Source organism: Thamnophis elegans, chromosome 9 (genome assembly GCF_009769535.1).
Source record: "Thamnophis elegans isolate rThaEle1 chromosome 9, rThaEle1.pri, whole genome shotgun sequence".
Taxonomy (NCBI): domain Eukaryota; kingdom Metazoa; phylum Chordata; class Lepidosauria; order Squamata; family Colubridae; genus Thamnophis; species Thamnophis elegans.
This window is the reverse complement of record NC_045549.1, coordinates 14,723,326-14,750,287: the sequence shown is the minus strand read 5'-3', so window position 1 is coordinate 14,750,287 and position 26,962 is coordinate 14,723,326. Positions and strand designations below refer to the sequence as shown.

The following is a 26,962-nucleotide window of genomic DNA, read 5'->3' as shown; positions in this document are numbered from 1 at the left end:
AATACTAATACTATATTTGCCATCTTTTTCTCCTGGACTCCGATTATAATTAATATAATATATATTACATTACATTATATTACTATCCTATACTAATACTAATACTATATTTGCCAAACTAATACTATATTTGCCATCTTTTTCTCCTGGACTCCGATTATAATTAATATAATATAACATATATTACATTACATTACAATACTGTATTAATACTAATACTATATTTGCCATCTTTTTCTCCTGGACTCCGATTATAATTAATATAATATAACATATATTACATTACATTACAATACTGTATTAATACTAATACTAATACTATATTTGCCATCTTTTTCTCCTGGACTCCGATTATAATTAATATAATATATATTACATTACATTATATTACTATCCTATACTAATACTAATACTATATTTGCCAAACTAATACTATATTTGCCATCTTTTTCTCCTGGACTCCGATTATAATTAATATAATATAACATATATTACATTACATTACAATACTGTATTAATACTAATACTATATTTGCCATCTTTTTCTCCTGGACTCCGATTATAATTAATATAATATAACATATATTACATTACATTACAATACTGTATTAATACTAATACTAATACTATATTTGCCATCTTTTTCTCCTGGACTCCGATTATAATTAATATAATATATATTACATTACATTATATTACTATCCTATACTAATACTAATACTATATTTGCCAAACTAATACTATATTTGCCATCTTTTTCTCCTGGACTCCGATTATAATTAATATAATATAACATATATTACATTACATTACAATACTGTATTAATACTAATACTATATTTGCCATCTTTTTCTCCTGGACTCCGATTATAATTAATATAATATAACATATATTACATTACATTACAATACTGTATTAATACTAATACTATATTTGCCATCTTTTTCTCCCGGACTCTGATTATAATTAATATAATATATATTGGTTGGTTGGTTGACGCCTCTTCACCCATCGTGGGTATAGGCGACTTCCATGGAAATTTGACGCCACTGTAATACGGCGATCCATGGAAGCTGTTTTGGCTGGATATACCCAAGGGGACGCCGGTCCCAAGGGTCGACAGAGCCCGATTGGTGGGAACGGGGGGCACCACGTGAAGGCCGGGTTGTCGTTTGATAGTTGAGAGGCTTTGCAATAAGCGTTGCAATGTATATTTTGCGCATCAACTATCCTTGCCCGCCCTAATATATATTACATTACATTACATTACTATGCTATACTAATACCGTATATACTCGAGTATAGGCCGACCCGAATATAAGCCGAGGCACCTAATTTTACCACAAAAAAACTGGAAAAGTTATTGACTCGAGTATAAGCCTAGGGTGGGAAATGCAGCAGCTACCGGTAAATTTCAAAAATAAAAATAGATACCAATAATGTTTTTGAATATTTATTTCAAAGAAAAACAGTAAACTAGCGGTGTATTCAATGAAATACTTCACTCACCTCATGATGCTGATGTCCCGCTGTGATGATGATGTCCCGTGCAGCTGCGGGAGCGATGTCCTGCCTCCTATGACACACGGCACAGTGATTCCTATCATTGGATCACTGTACCAGAGGAGGTGGGACATCGCTATGTGGCTGCTTGCCATAACAAGGAGGAGGTGGGACATCGTTGCAGAGCGGCAGGAGGGGGAGGAAGGGGAATCGTAAGACAGCCCTGCATTACATTAGAACGTGAGGAGGGGGGATGGTGCGGTGCGCGCTGCGCGGCAAACTGACACAGAGGGAGGGGAAACTCACAGGGGCACTGGGCCATTCACGAGTGTCACCCAGCGGCATGGCCCCGCCCCTTTTTCTCCTCCATTTCGGGCAAATTTTTCACTGACTCGAGTATAAGCCGAGGCGGCTTTTTTCAGCCCAAAAAGTGGGCTGAAAAACTAGGCTTATACTCGAGTATATACAGTACTAATACTATAATCAGGAACCATTGTAATACAGGTAGTCCTCGACTTACAGCTGCAATGGAGCAACAAAAGTTCGGTTATGGCCACAAAGGCCAACAAAAGTTTGGTTGCTAAAGGGAGACATTTGTCAACTGAGTTTTGCAAAAGATTTTGCGATCTTTCTCGTTCAGGCAATCTGGCTTCATTGACTTTCTCTTGGCAGATGGTTGCAAAAGGGGATTCCGTGACCCTGGGACACTGCCACCGTCATAAATATGAGTCGGTGGCGGCCAAACATTTTAATTTTGATCACGTGACCGTGGAAATGCTGCAACTGTTTGTAAGTGTGCCGTGGTAACTTTGAGTGGTAACACTGAAAGGATCCTTGGTGCTTTCTGAGTTTGCTTGTTTTCTTGCAGATGTTACTGTCATTAGGTTGACTAGGTAACATCGTTAGTGCTCTTCAGAAAAAACAAGCAAGGTCAGAGAGCACCAAGGACCCCCTCATTTCAACCCAGAGTTTCATATATTCTCCTTTATTGATCACTTAAAGGAGCTGTTGTAAATCAAGGACTACCTGTACAGATTTATTGTAAGGGCAGAAGAGAATATTTGTAGCTCAGGGTTGAAATGAGGGGGTCCTTGGTGCTCTCTGAGCTTGGTGGTTTCCTTGAAGACATTTCACTACTGAAAAAAAGCCAACTTTCGGATGACCATGATCTGGATGACTGGGAGTCTCCATAGACCTTATGCACGGATGACGTTACCTAGTTTGGGTAATGAAACGTCTGCAAGGAACCAACCAAATTCAGAGAGCATCAAAGACCCCTTGTAGCAGTGGTCCTCAAACTTTTTAAACGGGACCAGTTCACGGTCCCTCAGACTGTTGGGGGTGGCCGACCAGCTGGGTGCGGGGGTGGCTAGGTGGTCATGTGACTGGTTGGGGGTGGCCAATTTAACATTCCATTGAACAATGCAAACAAATTAAACTTTAATTTGTTTTGCGCCGTGTGTGTGTGTGCGTGTGCGTGTGCTTTATTTGCTTTTGTTTACATGTTGCTCTTTTGGTTGCCTTTTCTTTTTACCAGATCATTTTTTCCAGTTGTTTAGGAGTCTAGTGCTCCTCTTCAGGAAACTCAGTTTTGCAGAAATTCTCTGCCCCAAGGAGCTTGAGAAATCTCTGTCTCTCTCTCTCTTTCTTTATCTCCCTCTGTCTGTCTGTCTGTCTGTCTCTCTCTCCCTCTCTCCTTATCTATCTTCTGCAGGTGGAGAAGGTGAAAAATAGACCATTTTTGCCAGGTTTTTTGCCACTTGGGGCCCGGTTTTTCACCTCACATACACCCCATTTCCAAAAGCATTCTGCAGGCCAAAAACAGGTTAAAATGGCTCATTCTTTGCCCAATAACAGGCCAGCTTTGCCCATTTATTTGGCCTCCTGGGGTCTCTGTGCATCCTGTTTTTCACCTCACCGCCTCCAGAATGTCTCTGCAGACCAAAATTGTTGGCCTTACCTTTCAGTTCCAGCCCGCAGGGCTCACAATCCGGGGGGGGGGGGGGGGAGGTGGATTAATGGCTCTGGTGGACTGTAGTTTGAGGATCCTTGCCTTACAGCCTCCTGGGGCAGATGTGGCCTCCCATAAACATCAGGAGAAGGTTTGCTTTGTTTGGGGGTATTATTTTTAGCTCTGGGAAATCAATTCTTGATTCAGTATTTGTTCAGTGGCGTTTGTGTCCATGCCTGGAAAACTACAGTGAAGTGAGATCTCGCCCAGTTTGTGGTGTGGTTGCTTTACCCCTGTTGGATTTTATTACTGTTTTGAAAAGTTATTTCGGTGCTAGCCTGTGGTTCAGGAATTTGCAGCATTTGATTTCACAATAATTTCACCGTTGCACAAGTGGCAGTCTGCATGTTTTCGAAGAAAAGGCCTGCGGGAAATGTAGTTGGCTCCTCTAAATAGGATTTCCCTTTATGCGAGGACTTCTGATTTGGGGATTTTACTGTTCTTTTTGCTGAGGTATAAAAAATGATTGAAATTGTCAGGTCGTTGATCTCTAAAACAAGTGCTTGCAGGCCTCCCTGCAGGAGGAAGATGCTTGAAGTAGTGATTATAAACGTGCCACTTGTTGACTGCAGAAGCACTTTTTAAACAGTCAGAAGCAGGAAAGATTTAACACCATTGGAAACACTGTTCAATCATTATAGGTGGTTCAGACATGCATATGAAGATCTGCTGTTCCCTGATAGCCTATTCCCGTGATGGCCAACCTGTGGTCACGCAAACCATCGCCCCAGCTCAGCTCTGCCTCCCACCAGCCAGCTAGTTGTCGGGTCTCTGCCGTGCATGCACGGAGTGCGGGGTGCACGTGAGAAATATGTTTGCATACGTGGTGGAGCATGTGGGGAGGTGCGTGTGTATGTGTGGGGGCCACGGCATGCGCAGGGGTCATGCACCGGGGGTGTGTGGACACATACAGTGGGGCACACACGCATGCACGGGGATCGGGTGCATGCTGGTGGGTCACGCTCACATGCACAGGGTCGAGTGCGCGCAGGGGGGTCGCACACACATTGCATTATGGGTGTGCATGCACGCGCTTCGGCATTTGGTGCTGAAAAGGTTAGCCATCACTGGCCTATTTGTTCTCAGTAGAAAGAAATGGGCGGGGGGGGGGGGAGATCATTCTGCATAAAAGATATAAGGTCATCCTTGGCTTATGGACACAATTGACCACAAAGTTTCCATTGCTATGCAAGAAAGTGGTTAAGTGAATTTTGCTCCATTTTTGACCTGTTTTGCCACAGTTATTAACACTGCCGTTGTTAAGTTAGTAACGCAATTGTTATATGAATCTGGCTTCTTCATTGATTTTGTTTCTTAGAAGGTCGCAAAAGGTGATCACATGACCTAACCCTTTCTTCCTTCCTTTTGTCTTTCTTTTTCTTTTTTCTTTCTCTCCTTCTCTTTCTTTTTTTCTCTTTTTCTTTCTCTCTCTTTCTTTATTTCTTCTTTCCTTCCTCTCTTTTTCTTTTCTTTCTTTCTTTCTTTCTCTTTCTTTCTTTTTCTTTATTCCTTCCTTCCTCTCTCTTTCTTTTTTCTTTCTTTCTTTCTCTTTCTTTCTTTCTCTCTCTTTCTTTATTCCTTCCTTCCTTCTTTTCTTCCTTCCTTTCTTTCTTTCTCTAAAGATGCATCTCCTCAGGCCTGGTCTAGAGATGTGCCAGGACTTGACCTTTGGCCTGGGCAACTCTTAATAAGACACTGAGGTATTTTTTTAATTTACAAGCATGACGTTCTGCTACTGCAGACTGGCTGCAAGGATGGAAAACACCACGCCTGTCTGCGCGCAGCTGCGTTACAAATCCACATTTCAGTGTTGTATTACCACGTTAGACTTGATCTGCCGTTGCATAATATTACTTCTTATGTTTACACTCGTTTTTTTTTTCAGAGAAACGGCGCCCATTCATTGAATGCATTTAATTTCCGCTCCGCCCATAGTTTCCTCTGGTAATGCAGCTTGAAATGTTTCTAAGTTATCCACTCAGTTGCTTGGCTACGGACTCAGGCCACTCCTATTGACTCTCTTTCTCCTGTTCAACCAGGGTTTCCCGGTTTGCATCTGTGCACGATCTGTCCCAGATCGTTTTTTAGCAGATCCTGCCTGGAATCTCGAACCTTAGGGAACCATCTGGTGTTGATCCCTCCAATTCCCTTGGAAAGGAGTGATTTGTGAAGCCATGCCACCTCCCATCGTCACTCTGACCGGGTGTTCTCCCTTTTTGTGTCCTTTCAAGCAAAGTAACTCAGCCGTCAGGCTTAAAGAAGATGTGAAAAAGATGGCCGTCCCGCCCCCGAGCAGACAGAAGGGGTCCTGTCACCACCGGAGGTTGTTTGGCATTAGTCTTCAGGAAATGCAGCAAGAAGGGCTCAGCAAGTGTGGAATCCCAACCGTGGTATGGGATATTGTAGAATATCTGTCTTGGCACGGTAAGCTACTAGCAAGTTCTTTTTAAAAAGAAAGGAAGACTTGTTGATTTCTAAGCTAGGATTTCCCCATCGTGGGCACTTTAAGATGGGTGGACTTCAACTCGGGAGTGTCTACCTGTCTTAAAAGTGACCACAGTTGAGAAATTCTATTCTCTACAAAGCAATGCATTTTGTTTTGTTTCCACTTTTATTTCTGGTCAACTCAAGACGGCCTATTTTAAAAAACGCTCACACCTCTTTTTTTTCTTTTTGGCCCAACGACAACCCTATGAGGTAGGTTGCCTTGAAAAAGACGGATTGGTCCCACATCAGCTGTCACCCATTTTCAGCCTGCGTGGTATTCCCTCTTCTCCCGGGGGGGGGGGGTGGAAAAGCAGAGGAAAAACATTTTATTGAGGAGGAAAAAAACATTTTACTGGTGCCAAATGTTTCATGACTTATAAATCACAGCAAGGAGCAAAAGTTCAGTTGGTCGAGAGAAGCTTTTCCCCAAAACAAAGAAGACCGCCAAAATGAGGCGTGGGAGGGGCGTGGGGTGTGGTCTTTGAACCCCTTACGTGTTAAATGTTTGTTTCCCCCCCCCCTTTGAGTTGTAAGCCGCCCTGAGTCCCCCCAGGGAAAAGGGCAGCATATAAATAAACTTTCATAACTCATAACTCATAACCCTTGGTTTCCAAAGAGGCTAGAATCCTTGGGACACCTTATCTTAAATCTGTGCATCTCCACTTCAGGAACTTTACGAAGTGTGGATCTCAACTTCCCAAATTCTAGCTGGAGGATTCTGTGAGTTTATACAGATGGTCCTTGACTTGTGGCCACAATTGAGCCCAAAAAATTATGTTGCTAAGTGAGACAGCCGTTAAGTGAGTTTTGTTCCTTTTTACAACCCTTCTTGCCACGGTTGTTAAGTAAATCACTGCAGCTGTTGCTTGTGAGAAGGTTGCAAGAGGTGATCACATGATCCTGGGACACTGCAACCATCATGAATGGGACTCTTTGGCCAAGCATGAATTTTGAACACAGGGATGCTGCAATGGCCATAAGTGTGAAAAATGGTAATAAGTCATTTTTTTTCCAGTGGAATGTGGAACAAGCACTAAACAAGCTGTTGTGAGTTAAGAATCTGTCTGAAAAGCTACATGGGAAATGTTTGGAACTGCAAGTAAACACTGATTTTTGACAAAAAAAAATAACGTAAATTGCAGTCGTATAACTGTGGGGCACAAAAAACAGCCAAAAATGCAAGTAGTTTTTCGGACAGATTTCTATATTTGCAATCCTGATACATCTGGATCAGTGGTGAAATTCAAATTTTTTTACTACTACTTCTGTGGGCGTGGCAGGGGAAGGATATTGCAAAATCTCCATTCCCACCCCACTCTAGAGCCAGCCAGAGGTGGTGTTTGCCAGTTCGCCAAACTACTCAAAATTTCTGGCACCGTTTTTCCAGAACCTGCTGAATTTCACCCCTGATCTGGATGATGCCGGATTAAAGAAGACTTGAAATCAAACTTGTTTCTCTACACTATTTTCATGTTCTCCAGCAGATGTCAGACTGGTATTTCTGGTCATTCCGAGTATTTGGTTGTTGTTTTTTCTTGATTCTGCAACGTTTATCATATTTTTCAGCTTCTTACATTAATGGGGCATTGCAATCATACCCAAATGGCTGATAAATGGAATTCGAGAGATTGTAGCTCATTTAATGTGTAAATCAAGTGGAATTTGAACACTGGTTTTCGTATGTTAGAATCTGTTCTTAGCCGTGGTCTCTACTCCAGTATATTATTTAATAAACATAGTTACAGAAGTTTCAAGCCATTTTCTCGGAGCTCTGAATAGCAATGGCTTTGTGGATATCCCTCTCTCCTTACCTGTACAGCTAATCCTTGACTTACAACCAAAATTTCTGGTGCTAAGCAAGAATGTTAAGTGAGTTGCGCCCAATTTTACAACATTTTCCCATGTTAAGCAAATCACTGCCGTCATTAAGCGATTTCGGCTTCCCCCATTGACTTTGTTTGTTGGAAGCCAGCTGGGAAGATCACAGAGGGCAATCACATGATCCGAGGAAGCTTCAACCATTAAAAGAATACATTTGGGTTGCAAAGGATTCAGATTTGGATCACGTGCCCAAACCCAGGATTCTGCATGGGTTGTAAGTGCTGATGGCCAGTCGCAAATCACTCTTTCCACTGCTGTTGTAACTTGGAATGGTCACTAAGTGAATGGCTCTAAGTCGAGGACTATCTGTAGCTCTTTTGGAGACCCAGGCCCAATGGGAAGGAAGCTACTTTCTTCGAAGGCTCATTTCCTAGCCCTGAACGTTAGTGAGAAAACTTGTATCGTGTTTCCCCGAAAATAAGACACGGTCTTCTTTTCTTTTGAATTAAGCCCTTGGCCTTATTTTTGGGGAGGTCTTATTATTTTTGAGGTGCAGGAAGAGGTGAGCATGGTCACCTCATGACTGCTGCTGTGTTGCAATATTTTCAGGGAGGGCTTATTTTGGGGGGAGGGCTTATTTTAGAGCATGGGCTCAAAAGCTCAATTGGGCTTATTATCCGAGGAGGTCTTATATTTGGGGCAACAGGGTAGCATTCCATTCTCACTATGCTAATTGTCCTGTGTGCAGTTTTTCACCAATGGAGCTCTAAAAAATGCAGTTGTACGTCCTCATTGGCCAATCTTTTAGTGCAGGGGTGAGGAATGATGGCTCCTTTATGACTTTATGTGAACTTCACAAGTCATAAAGTGGCCATCGTTCCCCACCCCCTGCTTGAGTGCTCATTCCAACCTGCTGCTGGATGTGCAGCCTGGATCTCAAGTTTCCTTGAGACACACACACACACACAGACACACACACCCTGCTTCCCCGAAAATAAGACCTCCCCAGATAATAAGCCCAATTGGGCTTTTGAGCGCATGCGCTAAAATAAGCCCTTTCCCCAAAATAAGCCCTCCCCCAAAATATTGCAACACAATAGGAGCCATGGCTCACCGCCTCCTGCACCTCAAAAATAAAAAGACATCCCCGAAAATAAGGCCAAGCGCTTATTTCAGGAGGGGGGGCAAAAGAAAATAAGAACCTGTCTTATTTTCAGGGAAACACGGTATATATAAACGCAGGCCACTGGTCTTATCTCATTTTATGTATGTAATTACAGGTCTCGAGCAGGAAGGTCTTTTCAGGGTGAATGGTAACCTGAAAACAGTGGAACAGCTGCGCACAAAGTACGAGGGTGGAGATCAAGTAGATCTCGCCGCAGAGGCTGACGTAAGCTCAGCCGCCAGTTTGCTGAAGTTATTTCTGCGGGAGCTGCCAGATCGGGTGATCCCTTCGGCCCTTTACCCCAAATTCATCCAGCTTTATCAAGGTGATGGTTTCTTATCAAACGTACATCCTTCCTGTGTGGCCTGCTACTTTTATTATTATTATTTTTAAATAATATATATCATTGCTTCCGACAGGATTCGGTAGGTACAATTATTTTGCAGAAATGGCGTGACATATTCATCACCTATCATACTTCATATTCACATGAAAACAAAATTACAGGGGTGAATAAGTCTACCCTATACTTTATGCGGAACTTTAATTAAATAGAGTGATTGCTTTTGGCGCAGCTTATTTTGATTATTGCAGATTAACAAGCCTAGCAGCTCCATGGTGAAGCAGATAAATTGCATTTAGAAGACTTCAAGTGAGCTCCCTCGTATTTTTTTGTAGGCTTGAAATATCCCGTTCCCCCCTAAAAACAAGACCTATCCCAAAAATAAGCCCTAGCATGTTTTACATGTGTGCCTAATATAAGCCCTACCTCCAAAATATCCCTCCTCCCCGTGCCTCATTTTGGCTGGCAGGGTGCTGCAGGAGGCGTCCATCCCATCTCCCCTCCCCCCCCCCCAGCTGGCCCACGGAGGAAAGCTACAATGCTGATCTGGCCCTTGAAGAGATCCAGTTTGACACCCCTGTCCTATGCAAATGACAGACAATTGAGGCTGCAAATGGCTGCTCTCTTCAGAATCTAGAACAACTTTGCAGGGGGAAAAATGGCCTCCTTAAGTATTATTCCGGGCTGTCTCATTGCTCAGCTTTCAGCCCTGTTTGCCCCATGTCCCCAAGTATGTTTTTTGATAAAATCAGTGTCCAACTGTTTGGACATAAGGTTTGTTTCCATAAACACTTATCACTCAACAAGACCTGGTTATGTATTGCACTACCCAAGTAATAACACTAAAGGACCATTTGCTTATATACTGTTTACAGAAAAAGCAAGCAGTAATTTAGGAAGTGGGTTAGAGGACTTTTCCAGCATGGATTTTTAAAGGAAGTTAAACTGAAGAAATGCACAAGTCCTGGAAAATCAAATGCTCTATGCATCTCTTCTATGCAAATTTCCTTTTCAGATATAGCAGGCATATTTTATTGGGTATGTGTCTTTATATATCCTTTAAGATCTAAATTCTTATCAATGGTCCTGATAGTCAGGGCACTCACACAATAGAAGGCTAACCAAATTGGAAAATGCTGAGTTAGATAGACCATTGGTCTGACTAGCAGGGTTGCTATTATGGACTTCTGCAGGAATTTCCTGCTTTGGTTTCCTTCTTCCTTTCTACTTCCAATGCAGACATAACTGCATTTTTGTTTATTTATGGCAAACGTGTGCTGTGCAAACCCAGCCACTAATTTAGTACTGTAGGTAGTCCTTACGGCCAAAATTGACCCCAAAATTTCTGCGGCTAAGCAAGAAAATTGTTAAGTGAGTTTTGCCCCATATTACCACCTTTCTTACCACCGTTGTTAAGTGAGCCACTGCAGTTGTTAAGTTAGTAACATGGCTGTTAAGTCAATTTGGCCTCCCCGATGATTTTGCTCGTCAGAAGGTCGCAAAAGGTGATCACATGATCCCGGGACACTGCAACACTGCAATAAATACATGCCAGTTGCCAAGCAACCAAATGTTAATCACAAGGGGATGCAGCAGTAGTCGTAAGTGTGAAAAATGGGTCATAAGTCACTTTTTTAGTGCCCATGTAACTTTGAACAGTCACTAAAAAATTGGTTGTAAATCAAGAACTTATATATGGAAAGCCAAACTAGAATAACTTTTTCAGCAAATCGGGGTTAAGAAATCTTAGTTTTAAGTGAAAAGTGGACCAGGATAATGGACTTCCATATTTTTGTAAGGTCAGATTGCCTCCTTTATTTCTTCTTCGCAAAGTTTAGAAAGAAATGAGTCTTTTTCCATTGTTGGACTGATCAAGACTTAAAATAGACACCTAACATCAAAAATGTCATCAAAAAAGTACAACAAAGAATGTTCTTTCTGCGCCAACTCAAATTGCCCAAAGAGCTGCAGATTCTGTTCTACAGAGGAATTATTGAGTCTGTCTTCTGCACTTCTACAACTGTCTAGTTCAGTGTTTCTCAACCTTGGTGACTTTAAATCCTGTGGACTTCAATTCTCAGAAGTTGAAGTCCACAGGATTTAAAGTCACCAAGGTTGAGAAACACTGGTCTAGTTTGGCTCTGCAACCCAACAAGACAGACACAGACTTCAACCGATAATTAGAACTGCAGAAAAAATAATTACTACCAACCTTCCTTCCATCGAGGACCTGTACACTGCATGAGTCAAAAAGAGGGCTGTCTACGGACCCCTCACATCCTGGGCATAAATTGTTTCAACTTCTACCCTCAAAACGATGCTATAGGGCACTGCACACCAGAACAACTAGACCCAAGGACAGTTTTTCCCCAAATGCCATCACTCTGCTAAACAACTAATCCCCACAAAGCTGTCAAATTATTTACTAAAACTGTATTACTATTCTTCTCATCCTTTCTAGTACTTACCTCTTTCCACTTATGACTATAACCATGTTGCTTGTATCGTTCAATTTATATTGTTTTATTTGTCTCCTAGTATGATTTGATTGCTTATTAGTAACCTATGATTATCACTAAGCGTTGTATCTTGTGATTCTTGGCCAATGTATCTTGTCTTTTTATGTACACTGAGAGCCTATGGGCCAAAGACAAATTCCATGTGTGTCCATCCACACTTGGCCAATAACGAATTCTGTTCTATCCTATCCCATCCCATCCCATTCCATTCCATTTTATCTTACTTCCTTAAGCAAGAGCCAAATACAACTTGCAAACATGCCGGTTACTTTAAGGATACCAAGGTCAGGTTGGCACGCAATGCGGATTGTTTTTTTTTTAGCATAGTCAGTGTATGAGCCAAATGAGTATTTGTTTATTAAACCTGTATGCCAGGACTTTGGGAGGATTAGCATTTCATGACACAGCATTGAATGTGACCCAGACTACTGTGATTTGGTCAAACTAAGGCTTTCAAATCCTGGCTTTCTGTAATGCGTGCATCAGACCAGCGCACTTCACCATGACGATAAATTGTCTAGTGATGAACTTTGTCTAAATAATAATACAAAGACTCAATTATGAGCCCCGGGATCCAATCTCTTTCATAAGGAAGCAGGTTTCCTGGCTATCTGCCTGATTAGGAAATACTTTGGACAGCTAATTGCCTCCTACTAGCTACCCCCGCTGACTTTTCAGCTGATTTGGTATTTTCCTATTTTAACAAAGGCCTTTTATAATTTTGTGGGAAACCAGCAAGATGCTAATCTCTTTCAAGGTAATAGTACTTTGTAGCCAAGGTAGCTATAAATTGGTTTATATTGAAGAAGCTGAATTCAGCAGGCCTAGCTTCACCTTTTCATTTGATTCAGTATTCTTGTAGAGAAGGGGAATTAATTAATGTATTAATTTATTAAATTTATATTGCCGCCTATTCGCCCATGGAGACTCAAGGCAGCTTACATAATTTAAAACCACATTAAAAAAACAATGAAACTAATAAAAGAATCAGATAAATTAATATAATAAAATTACACACACATCCCTAGCGACAGCAAATCACATGAGTCATTGAATGGGCTCCATCCCATTCTGGGTTCCCCAGGCCTGCTGGCAGAAACAGATCTTTAGAGTTAGAGTGGGGCTGTTCTAATCTCTGGGGGAATGATGTTCCAGAGAGAGGGAGCCACAACGGAGAAGGCCTTTCTTCTGGGTCCCACCAGGTGTATCTCCCTCAGGGATGGGACCTGCAATATTTAAGGCCTTGGACTGCAACTTCCAGAATTCTGGCTGGGGAATTCTGGAAGTTGAAGTCCACAGGTCTTAAAATTCGCCAAGGTTGGACACCCCTGCTGTAGAGAGAGAGGGAGGGAGGGAGGGAGGGAGGGAGAGAGAGAGAGAGAGAGAGAGAGAGAGAGAGAGAGAGAGAGAGAGAGATGTCACAACCAACCAGTTCCCACTTTGATTCTCAACTTCCACGGCCAAGGTTCTTTGTATGAACTTGAACTTCCTCCTTCCTCTGTTTTTGATGTGTGTTTTCCTAGCCTTCGCTTAGCATGACATTTGACCTGGCAAATTACAGCTAACTCATACAGCACAGTCATGGTTTGAAGAAAATTTGCAGCCATGGTTTGGGGCAGGAGTCAGCAACCTTAAACACTCAAAGATCCACAAAGGTCCTAACCGGAAGCGCCCTATTCTGGAGCCGACCGGAAGTCTGGTTTTCCCACCATAGAGTCTCCTCCTAGCACGGCGTCCTTTTTCCTCTACCTATCCTAACCGAAAGCCCTATCAGTTGTGGAGCTGACTGAAAACCCTCCCCTTTCCATAGTGTCTCCTCCTGGCATGCCCAGCTTCCCCCCCCCCCCCAAACCGGAAGCTCCTCTCAAAATTGTGGTGCCGACTGGCGACAGGGAGCCGCAGTAGAGGGATGAAAGAGCCACATGCGGCTCCAGAGCCACAGGTTGCTGACCCCTGGTTTAGGGACAAAATGCTAAGCAGGAACAAATTTCATGCTAAACTGCAATTGAAGTAAAACAGAAGGATGAAGTCATAGTTTAGTTAAGGGACTTTCGTGAATGATAACCTTCACATTACTATCTGTTTTCTCTTTTTAAAAAAATTCAGTAGAGTACATTTTTGCTCATTTTGTTTGATATGGACCACGGAATAAGTACAGTATATCATGTTTTCTTTCTCTCTTTACAGCCAGCCAGAAGTGTGGTCTGGAGACCAGCGGTTTAAGAGACCTTCTGAGACAGATGCCTGACACTCACTATTGTCTCCTTAAGTACCTTTGCCATTTCCTGAAACAGGTTGCCGAGCATCATTCTGAGAACAAAATGACTGTTTCCAACCTTGCTACTGTTTTTGGACCAAACTGTTTTTGGTAAGCTCTTTCCATATTCGTATTTCCTTTCCCTAACTGAGAGAATCTCCAGTTGTAGGGCAGATCTGGTGTAGGGACCCCAGAGAATCACAGCTAGACAATGTACAAAATAGTATATTAGTGTAGAGACCGTAGGGAATGGCCTTTCTCAAGAGTAGGGGTGTAAAACTCAAGGTGCTTAGATCTGGCCCACAGGGCCACCCTTGAAATGGGGTAACACAGGCCTGCGGTGCCTCTGCCAGCGGAAAAGGAGGTTGGGAGGGGTTCTCCTGGGCTCCTTTTTCGCTGGCAGAGGTTGTAGGAAGCCATCGTAGCTGAAAACGGAGCTCAGTAGCCTGTTTTCGCTGGCAGAGCGCTTGGGCCATCACAGGTGCCCCTGACATGAGTGACATTGAGCTGGCCACACGCCCCCCTGGCCATGCCCACTCCACCTCCCCGAGGTCACACAACCCTGATGCGGCCCTCATTGAAATCAAGTTTGACACCCCTACTCAAGAGTAATAGCCACTACTAAGGCAGACAACTGCCAATTCTTAAGAAATGAAAACATTTCAGACCCCTTCCCTAGTCCACACCAAGATAAAGGGAGGGAGGATGGAAGCACATTCAGACTTGCAAAAGTCCGTTACAGTGATGAAATTCAAAAAAATTTACTACCGGTTCTGTGGGCGTGGTTTGGTGGGCGTGGCAGGGGAAGGATACTGCAAAATCTCCATTTCCACCCCACTCTGAAGCCAGCCAGAGGTGGTTTTTGCCGGTTCTCCCAACTACTCAAAATTTCCGCTTCAGGTTCTCCAGAACCTGTCAGAATCTGCTGAATTTCATCCCTGGTCTATTATTATAACTGTTACAATAAAAACAGCCCTGCCACTTATATGGCCTTGGTTTCTTAGTCTGGCCTACCTGGTAAGGACTGACAGCTACCTAGATATTAACCTGATTGAGCTCACTGTGTGTCTAACAACCATGTTTTATGTCAAAGTTTGAATGTTTGAAGGCAAGTACCTCAGAGAGGAAAATAGGATTTTAAAAAATATTTGATACAATTAAAAAAACATCTCTTTGTTTTATAAAACATTATTTCATTTCAAGGGGATCTCACCCCAAAACAGCTGTGAATGGCTTATGTTTTATAGGATTCATATCCCATTCCTTATCATTTGGATCAGACGTAAAATGGCTAAACGTGTGCTATAAGGACATATTGCATACTAGGGTAAATTAGGCACTGGGTTTGAATCTGTTTTGATGAATAAACTGCTGCGATTTACACATTGGTTCCTTCTCCTGTGATTATATAAACACATGCTGTTTTGGCACTATATTTTATAAATCAGGCAAAATCCATTTTGACTGTACGAATGTAGTTGTAGGATATAAAAGCAAGAAATCCTATGTTCCGTTGCAAAGAACAGCAATATCTATTATGCTATTTATTCATCAGGATGCTGTCAGAAAAAATAATGGCTATTTATTTATTTGATTTTTATCCCGCCTTTATTTTTTTTATAAGTAACTCAGGGCAGAAAACACACTTTCTTGCCCTATTTTCTCCACAACAGCCCTGTAAGGTGGGTTGGGATGAGAGAGAATGACTAGCTCAAAGTCACCCAGCCAGCTTCCATTGTTAATGGAACTCCATTCTCCTGGTTTCTAGGTTACAACCTTAATCACTAAACCAAGCTTCTTGATTTCCACTCTCTCTTTTCTGTCCTTGTCCCCAAAAAAATCAGTAGATGGAAATTTAGGATTAGGTAATTTAATTGTATTATTAACATTAATAGTCTGTTTAGTTTAAAACATTAAGGATTGGAAATTGTGGGGATTTTGAGATAAACTCCCGGGATTGATTGAATATTGTTAATACTTGGCATTATTAGTAATCCTACACATTTGGAACACTGAAGTTATGGTGGAATAATGAGTAATTCTTAAAATATTAAATAATAGTATTTAGTAGGGTGTTCTGACCCCTCTCGTTCCACACCAAAGCACACTCCGAGCCAGAGATAAATTACGGCATTTAATTAACAGACAAACAGGTCCTTGGCAGCAACCCACCACAGACAAGCTTGGGCAGCAATAAACACAGATAAGGCTTGGCAGCAATCCAGCCTGCCAAGCTCATAGAAAGTTCTCCGACATTTGATTCTGTGTTGACTTCTGCAAGGTGGCCAACCAGCCTCTCTGTGCCCTACTCGGAGTCGGAAACCTGTCCAGGGTCCTCCACATCCTCCAGAGCCGACTCATAGGCCCCTCTCTGTCAGAGTCGGTGGCAGCTCCAACAGCTCCTGCTGGGCCACAACAGTAGGGATAACAAATACAAGGCGTACAGAAATGATATTTATGTTTAAATAAATCAGTGGGAAGATGATAAAGGATTATAAAAAGATAATAGTATTGCTGAAGTTGGAAGATTAGGATTACACTTACCCATTTGTATTACTATTGTTAACATTGTTTAAAAAAGATTTGACCCAGTCAATACACTGTCCAAAAAATATGTATGGTGTGAAAAGAAAACTGCAAATAAAACATGTTTTTTAAAAATAAAAAAAAATCAGTGGGGTTAGAATTTGTTTACTCCTTTCACATTAAAACAAGAATCTTTTCTTTGAGCTTTTTTAATGCTGCTCTTAGTAAATATGTTTGTTCCTTTTCTTTGCTGTTCTGTAATGATGTGTTTCCTTGACCCTTGTGATTCCTTGTTTACAATCCTGCGGAATCTGAAGAAGGTTGAGCAGTGGGCAGCAATGAAAAAATCTCTCAGGGATTTTATTTGTGCCATTTGCAAATTGTTGCTCTTATTTTGATATTTTCTGGCACGAGCTTTACTCTTTTTTTAAAAAAAAATTAAAAGCAAAGAGAAATGTTGAAAGGATTTAACTCAGTGGTTCTCAATCTGTGGGTCATGACCCCTTTGGGGGTCAAACAACCCTTTCACAGGGGTCGCTTAAGACCATCTACCTCCACCAGCATCGCCCATGCTCAGGTGCACGTCCTAAAGCAGGTACATGAAGAGCGCCGGGTGGCGAAGCAGCCTCCTCCCAGCTCCGGGTGCAACCCAGACGCCGCCCCGTCCGGTCCCACTTGGGACAGAAGCACAGTTTGATGTAGTTTAAGCCTCCATTTAAAATCCCATTTAAAGGGCAACTTCTTAATCTGTGTGAAAGGAAGGAAGGAAGAAGAAAGAAAGAAAAGAAAGAAAGAAGAAAAGGGAGGGAGGAATGGAAAGAAAGAAAGAAAGAAAGAAAGAAAAAGGGATAGGAAAGGAAATGGAAAAAGAAAGAGAAAAGGAGGGAGGAATGGAAAGAAAGAAGAAAAGGGAGAGAGGAATGGAAAGAAAGAAAGAAAAGGAGGGAGGAATGGAAAGAAAGAAGAAAAGGGAGGGAGGAATGGAAAGAAAGAAAGAAAAGGAGGGAGGAATGGAAAGAAAGAAGAAAAGGGAGGGAGGAATGGAAAGAAAGAAGGAAGGAAGGAAGAAAAAAGAAAAGGGAGGGAGGAATGGAAAGAAAGAAGAAAAGGAAGGGAGGAATGGAAAGAGAAGAAAAGGGAGGAATGGAAAGAAAGAAGGAAAAGAAAAGGGAGGGAAGAATGGAAAGAAAGAAAGAAAGAAAGAAAGATGAAAAGGGAGGGGGAATGGAAAGGAAGAAAGAAGAAAAAGGAGGGAGGAATGGAAAGAATGAAAGAAGGGAAGGAGGAATGGAAAGAAAGAACGAAAGAAAACGGGGGGGGGGAGAATGGAATGTAAAAAAAGTAAAATTAATAAAGTGAAACTCATGTAAACTATGAACTGAAGGCAAGACAGGGTGGTCGTTTTATCCTGGAAAATCCCAGTCTGGCTGATCTTCTCCCAAACCAAGATTGATAGATTAATCACTATGCTTTAATTATGTTCAATTTGTAATAATGAAAATACATCCCGCATATCAGATATTTACATTACAATTCATAACAGTAGCAAAATTACAGTTATGAAGTAGCAACGAAAATAATTTTATGGTTGGGGGGGGGGGGTCACCACAACATGAGGAATTGTATTAAATGGTCACGGCATTGGGATGGTTGAGAACCACTGATTTAACTGGATGCCTCCCCCCCCTCTCCCCCCTCAGTTCTTCTAAATGGAATGCTTTCAGGTAGACTATTGCAAGATTTCACATTTTGGCACTTTGTTTATTCAAAGTGTGAACAAATAACTCCGTGACGGAAGATTTGTTTTGAATAGTTTGGATTTTAGGATCCTATACAGAAAGATTGGAGGAGAACTTGGAGAGCTGTTCTCAGTCAAGAGTAATCAATGCTGAATGTAGGTACTCATGGTGTCGTTCATTTTGATGTAGCCTCGTGCCGTTAACTATTTCTGCAGAAGACTCTGTTGAATTTGCTGCTGTTGTTTAGTTGCTAAGTCATGTCCAAATCTTTGAAGCCCCATGGACCATAGCACAGGCCTCCCACTGTCCTCAGAGCAGGAGTCACCAACTGGTAGTCCGTGAGAAAATCTTGGTAGTCCGCAGAAAAAATATTTGCATTTTTTATATTGCACTAAATCAGGGGTCCTCAAACTATGGCCCTTGGGCCGGATACGTGCAATGAACATTTATGTTGCTGCAGAGAGTCTCCCCTTTTGTCGTCTTTTTGTGGGGGTTGGAGGTGGGCAGAAATTCTGACTTGGAGTCTGCTTCAGCCTCCTCATGTAGGATTTGGGCGAAAGCTGGAGGGAAGCACCGCTGGTGGCGAAGAGCCGGAGGGCCTCGTTCCAGTGGGACTGCATCATAGCCTGGAACTGGCTGATCATCTCAGCCCGCTGAGCCTCCAGGTGCCGGTATCTGACCTTCCCTCTGCTTAGAAAGCCTATGCTCGTAGTCCTCAGTGAGATGTTTCTGCTGAGCCTCCTTATCGATCAGATCCAATTTGAACTGTGCTGTTTTGCCAACTCTTTCTCATGCTGGCTGCTTAGCTCCAACAATTGCTTCCTGTTGGAGTCCTAAGGAGTTCAGGTGGGGAGGTGAGGAGTGGCTGACAGGGGAGGGGCGAGTAGAGGCACCCCTTGACATGAATGACATTGAGCTGGCCATGCCCACCCAGTCACATGAACATCTAACCACACCCACCCGGTCATTAGGCAGATCATATTAGTGGTCTGAGGGATTTAAAATGATCAATTTAATGGTCCAAAACGTTGGTGACCCCTGTCCCAGAGTTTGCCTAAATTCATGTTCATTGTGCTGATGACACTATCTCACCATCTCATCCTCCGTTGTCCCCTTCTTGTTTTACCTTCAATCTTTCCCAACATCAGGGTCTTTTCCAGTGAGTCTTCTCTCCACTTCAAGCTCAACCTAGAACTGAAAATTCTGTTACTTATTTGTTTGGTTTTATATAGACCTACACTTCTTGCAAAACTATAATTGCAGTCTTTAAACCTTCCTTTAGAAGCAGTTTGCTTTGAGTGTATGTAGCAAAACAATCTATTTGGGCAAATAAAATAATGAAATTATTCAGGATAAGAAGTGGTATTTTAATGGAGTAGGTTCTAAGTATTTGGTTTTAGAAGTGATCTATTTTTTTTTATTTTCAATATATTTTTATTATTTTTACATTTAAAACAATGCAGTACCGCGAAGTCGAAGTGACCATACATTCACATTATATACAGCTAGTCTCAACCACTGACAATTAGCCTACTTAATACATTATCTATCCTTCTGTCCAATCACAATATATACAGTTTGTTTCAGTCTTGTCTTACACCAATCATAAAATCTGTTCCACACTTCAAATTATTCTGATTCCCCTTTATTTTTAAGTTCAAGAGTGAGCCTATCTGCTTCCGCACAGGCGGAAGTGATAGAAGTGATCTATTTTCGTGTCAGTAATTAGAGATAATTATCGGAGCTGATTTAAGTTATGTAATGACTGCTTTTATTGAGATGGGGCAGTTAAAGGGAAGATTTGAACAATAAAGCAGTATGATTGGAAAAGAAAAGAGTGGTAGTGTCTCAGAATCTGAAATATGGGTTAAGCAATAAAATACAGTATCAGGAGGAATGTTTTTGGAGAACAGGTGATTCACAGGTTAAATTTCATGCTGAACTGAAAGCCAGTATACCTAGATGAAAAGAAATACAGGTAGCCCTTGAGTTATGAGCCCAATTGAGCCCCAAAAATATATATGCTGCTAAGTGAAATATTTGTTTCCTCTGCAACAAAAGAGCTCTGCGAGAAGAAGTGTTAGGCACAAAAAATCAAGACCATGCCTGTAAGTTGCAGCACAAGAATCTGGTCCATTAATGATCAGCACTAAATTGACACTAAATAAAAGCCAATTTGGAGTTGGGTCTCTTGAGGCAATGCAAGGATTCTAAACTGATGGTGCATTTTACTCTACCCCTTCAGCTCTGCCTGCTCTCCTCCTTTGCTTGTGATGGCGAACCTATGGCACGTGTGCCACAGGTGGCATGCCGAGTCATATCTGCCGGCACGTGAGCTTCAGCTCCAGCACGCATGTGCACTCTGGCCAGTTGATTTTTGGCCTTCTAGGGGGACAGGGGAGGCCGTTTTCGCCCTCCCCATGCTTCAGGAAAACCTCTGGAGCTGGGGAGGGCAGAAAACAGGCCCAATGGGTCAACTGAAGCTCGTTTCCAAACTTCCGTTTTTTGCAGTCCCAAGGCTCCAGAGGCTTTCTTGAAGCCTGGGGAGGGCAAAACCGATCTCCCTTTGCTTCCCAGAGGCCCTCCAGAAGCTGGAAACGGATCATTTCCAAACTTCTGGTCAGCCCGTTGGGCCCGTTTTTCACCCTCCCCAGGCTCCGGAGGCTTTCTTGGAGCCTGGGGAGGGCGACAACGGCCTCCCCCGCCCCCCTAGAGGAAATACCAAGCTCAGCTTGGAGGCGAGCAGTGTGGGGCGCATGTGGGAGCGCGCGTTGCATCATGGGTGCCAACACACACTATCACACATGTGCCACCGCTGTCTTATACAAATGAACAAGATTGCCGAGAGAAGAATAGTCCAGCTTCATCTCTTCTGTTAGACTATAGATGTCTCTTTTGTCTCGGTAAAAACCAAAATATGGAGAGGGGGAAAAAAACTTTATGAAATTAATGAATCACAGAAATACATTAGCTGCATCCCGGTCACCAATTTCACATCCAATACAAACCTCTCAAGATTACCGTGCCGAAATTCAGAACAGTCAGTCAATCGAGATGCTTGGCTCCCCCATTCCAACATTAAGCTTCAAATAAGTCCTGTTAAAAGTCCCCACTGTCACACACGTACATCGATCTGTTAAAAATTCGAATTGGAAAGGTCAAAAATGCAAATGTGACACCTTGAGATACGACATCATTATCATATCTTTTGTGACCTGGAGAAGGCAAAGGTAGATAAACTGTATGACCTCTGACTTCTGAAAGATTGTCTTCTGAAATGTTTAGCAATTACCATGTCAATACTGTTTTTTTTTTTTTAAAGGACAGGTTAGGGTTGGCAGACAGTACAAGAAATAATTATTATTATATAATTATTTTATACTAAATCGTCTTCATAATCTGAAAGAGAGCCAGTCTGGTATCACGGTGAAGGCACCAGGTTAGAAACTGGGCGATCTAATCCCGCTTTAGGAATGAAACCGGCTAGATGGCCTTGGGCCAGTCATCCTCTCAGCTCTGGAAAGAAAGCACAGTAATTTCCATTCCTAGAAAACCTTGTTAAGAAAACTGCAAGGACTAGTCCAGGCAGTTGGTGGGATCCAAAACTGACTCAAAGGCCCCCAACAAACACTTTCGTAAATGTAAAATAATCTCCAAGTGGAAGGTTATGATTCACCCTGTTGATTCAGTGGCACAACTTCATGGATAGCTTGGCTCAGAGATGTTGCTAGTGCTAACTTGCGAAACAAATAGGAATTAATATAGTTCTCTTTTGTGTATGTACTATAAAAAGAAAAAGGTGCATGGAAAAAAAAACCTATATTCACATATTATCCCCCTAGTTGAATAGCAATAGTACATAGACTTATATACTGCTTCACAATGTTTTACAGCCCTCTCTAAGCGGTTTATAGAGTCAGCACATTTTCCTCACAATCTAGGTCCTCATTTTGCCGACCTCGGAGGGATGGAAGACTGAATCAATCTTCAGCCGGTGAGACTCGAACTGCTGGCAGCCAGCAGTCAGCAGAATTAGCTGCAATACTCCATTCTAACCACTGCGCCACCATGGCGCTTATGAATACTGAGTAATACATTATTGAAACATTGGTTCCCATCCCCTGTGAAACAGGCCCCCCTTCAAAAAAAAAAGTAAACTAATAAATATTTGCAAATCGTTGACCTATCTTCTATATATTATATTAGTGACAAAATAGTTAACAGGAAGAATAATAATACGAAAACATTAATATAGTTCTCAAAGAGAGGCATGAAGACTGAAACAAGGCATCATCATATTTCCTCAGTTAATTATCCTTCTTATTTTGTGGCTCGAATCTAGGCAAATGTCTCAGCAAAAGTATGTTGTCCTCAGGGATGATATTCACTTACTTCTCCTACCAGTTCGCAAATGTGAGCGTGTACGTGCTCCACGCATGCGCTCGCCTTCCACATATGCGCTTTGATCACGTGTGTGGCTTGATGCCTGCACATGGCTTGAAAATGTGCCTAAATTTGAATTAAAAATGGTTAAGTTAGTACTTTCAAAAAGGGTTGTAACTTACATAAAACTATTTTTAAAGGTATTTGTATTTTAAAGTTTTTATTTTTCAATAAATGTTTAAAAATTAAAAGAAAGAAAGGATAGTGAACTGGTTAACAGAAGTGAGGACTCCATGAGGTAACTGCGAACAAGTAACTTTTATTTTCTGAGGTTTTCGCGGGCGTTAGTATGTAGGTCTTTGGTTTTTCGGGTTTTCTCCCGCGTAAAATTGGAAGTGTCTTGGTGACTTCGTCGAAACGAGACCTACAAGTAACTTTTATTTTAAACAGCAAGCTAACGAGAGAACAAGTAAATCTGCCCCACGCTCTGCTTGACAGCTATTTATACAGGAGCTGTCAAGCAGAGCAACCAATAGGGAAACTGCAAAAGTCCCGCTTTGAGCCAGACACGCCATAGTCAACCATGGCTGTCCATTTGTTGCCAGACGCCTGGTTGTAAGTCGAGGACTTGTGGCCGTTCGTAAATGGAGGACTTTCCGACGGCTTGCAAGTCAAGGACTTTACAGAAAGAAAATGTGCCTAAATAGGATGGCATTAAGTCGAGGTGGGTGGGCGGTATTTCCACTACCAGTGAACAGGTCCGAACCGGCTGAATACCACCTCTGGTTGTCCTCCATCTATATCTGTACACTTTGCCTCCTTTTTTTTTCATTCCACATTCTTACCTGTTGCAAAATTGCCAGGCATCTAATTGCAAAAAAGGCACCCCTGAGGTAAATACAAGAGTTTAATTGCACCCTTGTTTGAGCTTCGTCATATCCCTTAATCCTGCTTAATGGTTTTAGTCATAGCCCCATTATATTTTAGAGATAGTCCTGAATAATATTTAACTACAAAATGCTGCCACTCTGGTCTACGACTGGACATGATTCACCACAGATTATAATGTTTCATTTCCATGTAGTCACATTCTTCAAGGTCTTCTAATCTAATGAAATGCCAGTGTGGTGTAATCTGGTTGTGTCGGATTGGGTGACTCAGCAATTGGCAGGTGTGTTTTACAGATTTGCACCAAATTTACCCTACAGGTAGTCCTCGAGCAGTGATGGGTTTCAAATTTTTTTAGAACCTCTTCTGTAGGTGTGGCATGCTTTGTTGGAGTGGCTTGCTGGCCATGTGACTGGGTGGGAGTGGCTTGCCAGCCATGTGACTGGGTGGACGTGGCCAATTTCTAAAATGTGGTGAAACTCACTTAACAACACTCTTGCTTAGCAACCAAAATGTTGCCTCAGAAACTCTGGCATTTGAAGCACGCAAGTCTTAAAGCTGTCAAGTTACAAGACCCTTGCACCTCTAACCCTTTAGAAAAAAAACCCGGGGAGTGTTCAAACTTGACAGCTTTAAGACTTGTGGACTTCAACTCCCAGAATTCCTACTCACATTCTTCACCTTGATGATGTGCGGAGGGGGAGGGAGCTGGAACCGGTTCTAAATGGCACTGCAGATTTGTGGAACCTGTTCTATAGAAGAGGTTAGAACTGGCAGGAACCCACCCCTGTCCTCGAGTTACGAATGAAATGTCCATTCCGTTCGTAACCCAAAGATTTGTGGGAGGTGAATCTCGTACTTGAACAGGATCACTCCCTCCTTTCGCCCACACATTCGTTAATAGAATGTGAGGCTTGTTAAGTGCACATGAGGTATTTCAGAGTGGGGAAGACCATGGGAGGCCTACTGATGGAACAGGCCACCTGCCTAAGACCTCCCAAGACTTCCCCAACCCACTGAAATAACTCGTGCTCCCCCCCCCTCCGCCCCCACAATCTGCCGCGCCAGGTCACTGAACCTTGTGAAGATCTAGCAAGCAGTCTCCTCTCCAGCCTATCAGCCGCCTGCTCCTGCAGTTCTGTTCAGGACTCTGCAGGCCTGGCTTGGCAGGTTGCCGGCTGAAATGGAGCTTCTGAGGGGTGAATCCGGCCCTCTGTTCAGCCTTCGCAAGTCTTCCCCAGCTTGTTACAAGCCAAAACGGAGCCTCCGGGGGGGCCAGATCTGGTCCTCTGACATTTCAGCCGGCAATGTGCAGGATGAATGTTGCAGAGCCTCTGCAATTGTTCATAAGAGCAAACAACTGCCTTTGTGCTCCAAAATCTGTAGTTTTCGGGCCTTGTTCGCAAATGCTAGGGGGCGCTTATCGCGTAATTTTGAACATTTGCTAAGGAAATGCTGATAACCCAGGGATTACCTGTATTCTAATCCAGTCAGTTAACATTGGCAACTCATCTAGAAGAGGTTGGTTTTAATGTAAAATGAGTCAAAAGTCTTTAAGATAAAGCTAACTCTCCCATCAACCTATCAATTTTGTCCGGAGACAACTGAGAGGTTTAGCAGAGGGCTTAATTATTTTTTCTCACTTCCAGAATAGAGATGAAGCCCCAAAAATAACTTTTCTAGGTGTCCTGTCCCCACTTCATTATTCACCACTGCATGGTGGCGATGGAAAAGCACCAGAACAGGACGGTTACAAGTATGTTCTCCGGTATTCAGTGATAGACGAGCCAATCCTCAGTTATTCTTACTAGGTATATGTACTGACTTTACAGTGGTAGAGACTAACTTGATTCTGCACCTAATAACGGCAGCAAGACTGTTGGTGGCACAATACTGGAAGAGGGAAGACTTGCCTACAACTCAAGAATGGACATTGAAAGTTACAAACTTAGCCGAGATGGCTAAAATATCGGCATATCTTAAAGATCACTCAAATGAGAGATATAAACGAGACTGGAAAAAATGGATTGACTGTATACAAAATAAATACGGGACCAAGAAATTCCAGTTAGCCTATGCTTAAGATCAGAAATGATTTAAATTGTTTAAAGTTAGCTCAGCAAGAAGAAGCTAAGGTCAATGTAGAATGTCATTAATTTCTTTATTTCTTTTTTCTCAATAGATTTTAGACTGTGTTTGTTAAAAATCCATACCGTGTACGGGTTCTGGGAAGTCGGGGGGGGGAGGAGGGGGGGTTGGGGGGGAGGGTGGAGGGAGGGAGGGGTATACATTAGGCTAGACAAGAATTTGGTGGTAAACTAGAACTATTTTGACACACAAAAAATTGTACCTCGATGTCTTACTGATTGAGGAATGATGAAATGTTTGTTTTAAAAGAAATAAAACTTTTGAACCGTAAAAACAAAACAAAAAAAAACAAGATAGAAGAGCCAATCCAATCCACCACATTTTTTTTATCATCTTTTTTTTTTTTCATTTCTAAATCCAAGGGTGGGGAACAGACGTGTCATAACAGCTTCCCAGTCTACTTTGAAATGACCGGAGTGACATAAACGTCTGTTCTTCATTTCTGCAGGAGAACTGTCTACAGTTTCTTGCAGTCTTAAAACTGAAGAGCACCTGATTTGGAAAGTAGTGATCCTTGTAGCTATAAGCAGTACCAGAAATGTCAGAAATAAATGTCCTTGGACAAAAAAGAGCCCAGTATTATCCAGTTAGTGCTCTCTGCTTGCACCCACGCTTCATAAGAAGTGAATTTGGTTTGTTACTATGAGCCAGAAAGCAGTCCTCTCTTCTTTCTGCCCCAATTCTGATGAAAGGGAAATTGGCACATACTGAACATCTGGCAAGTAATCAAAATCTACCTAAGCAGAGCAATAATTTGGAGCTTCAAATGGCTTTCTTTTAACAGCTGTACTTAGACTACAAAGATTCACTCACCGTGGACGAGACGGTCATCAAACTAAACTAGATTCAGAAGAAGTTTGCACCACAAGGAATTGTGTCCCATTCCATTATAAGCCACATTATCTACCTTCAATAATAATATACCTGTGGCAGATATCTGTAGGGTTGTACAGATATACATATATAGCAGGGGTGGGTTTCTCGCCCCGTTCCAACCAGTTCGGTTGGAACGGGGCCGGCAGCATCCTCGTGCACGCGTGCGGTGCACGCATGCGAACTAGCGTCTGCGTGACGCTCCAGCTGCTCCTGGAGGATCGCGCAGGCGCTGTATGCATCCTGCGCATGCGTAGAAGCGCAGAACTCGTCAAAACCGGATAAGGACCGCGGGCGG

General features: G+C 42.4%; 2 protein-coding genes across 2 annotated transcripts in view; both read left to right on the top strand.

Moving 5' to 3' along the window:
• LOC116513231 (G protein-regulated inducer of neurite outgrowth 3-like) overlaps window positions 1-26,962 on the top strand; it is a 217,165-nt gene that overhangs the window by 66,255 nt on the left and 123,948 nt on the right. The gene's annotated exons all lie outside the window — the stretch shown is intronic.
• LOC116513312 (protein FAM13A-like) overlaps window positions 1-26,962 on the top strand; it is a 126,695-nt gene that overhangs the window by 750 nt on the left and 98,983 nt on the right. The window contains exons 2-4 of the mRNA XM_032224330.1: window positions 5,747-5,939; window positions 9,104-9,313; window positions 14,038-14,218. Coding sequence (XP_032080221.1) covers window positions 5,747-5,939; window positions 9,104-9,313; window positions 14,038-14,218 — 584 coding nt within the window. The remainder of the gene's footprint in view (window positions 1-5,746; window positions 5,940-9,103; window positions 9,314-14,037; window positions 14,219-26,962) is intronic.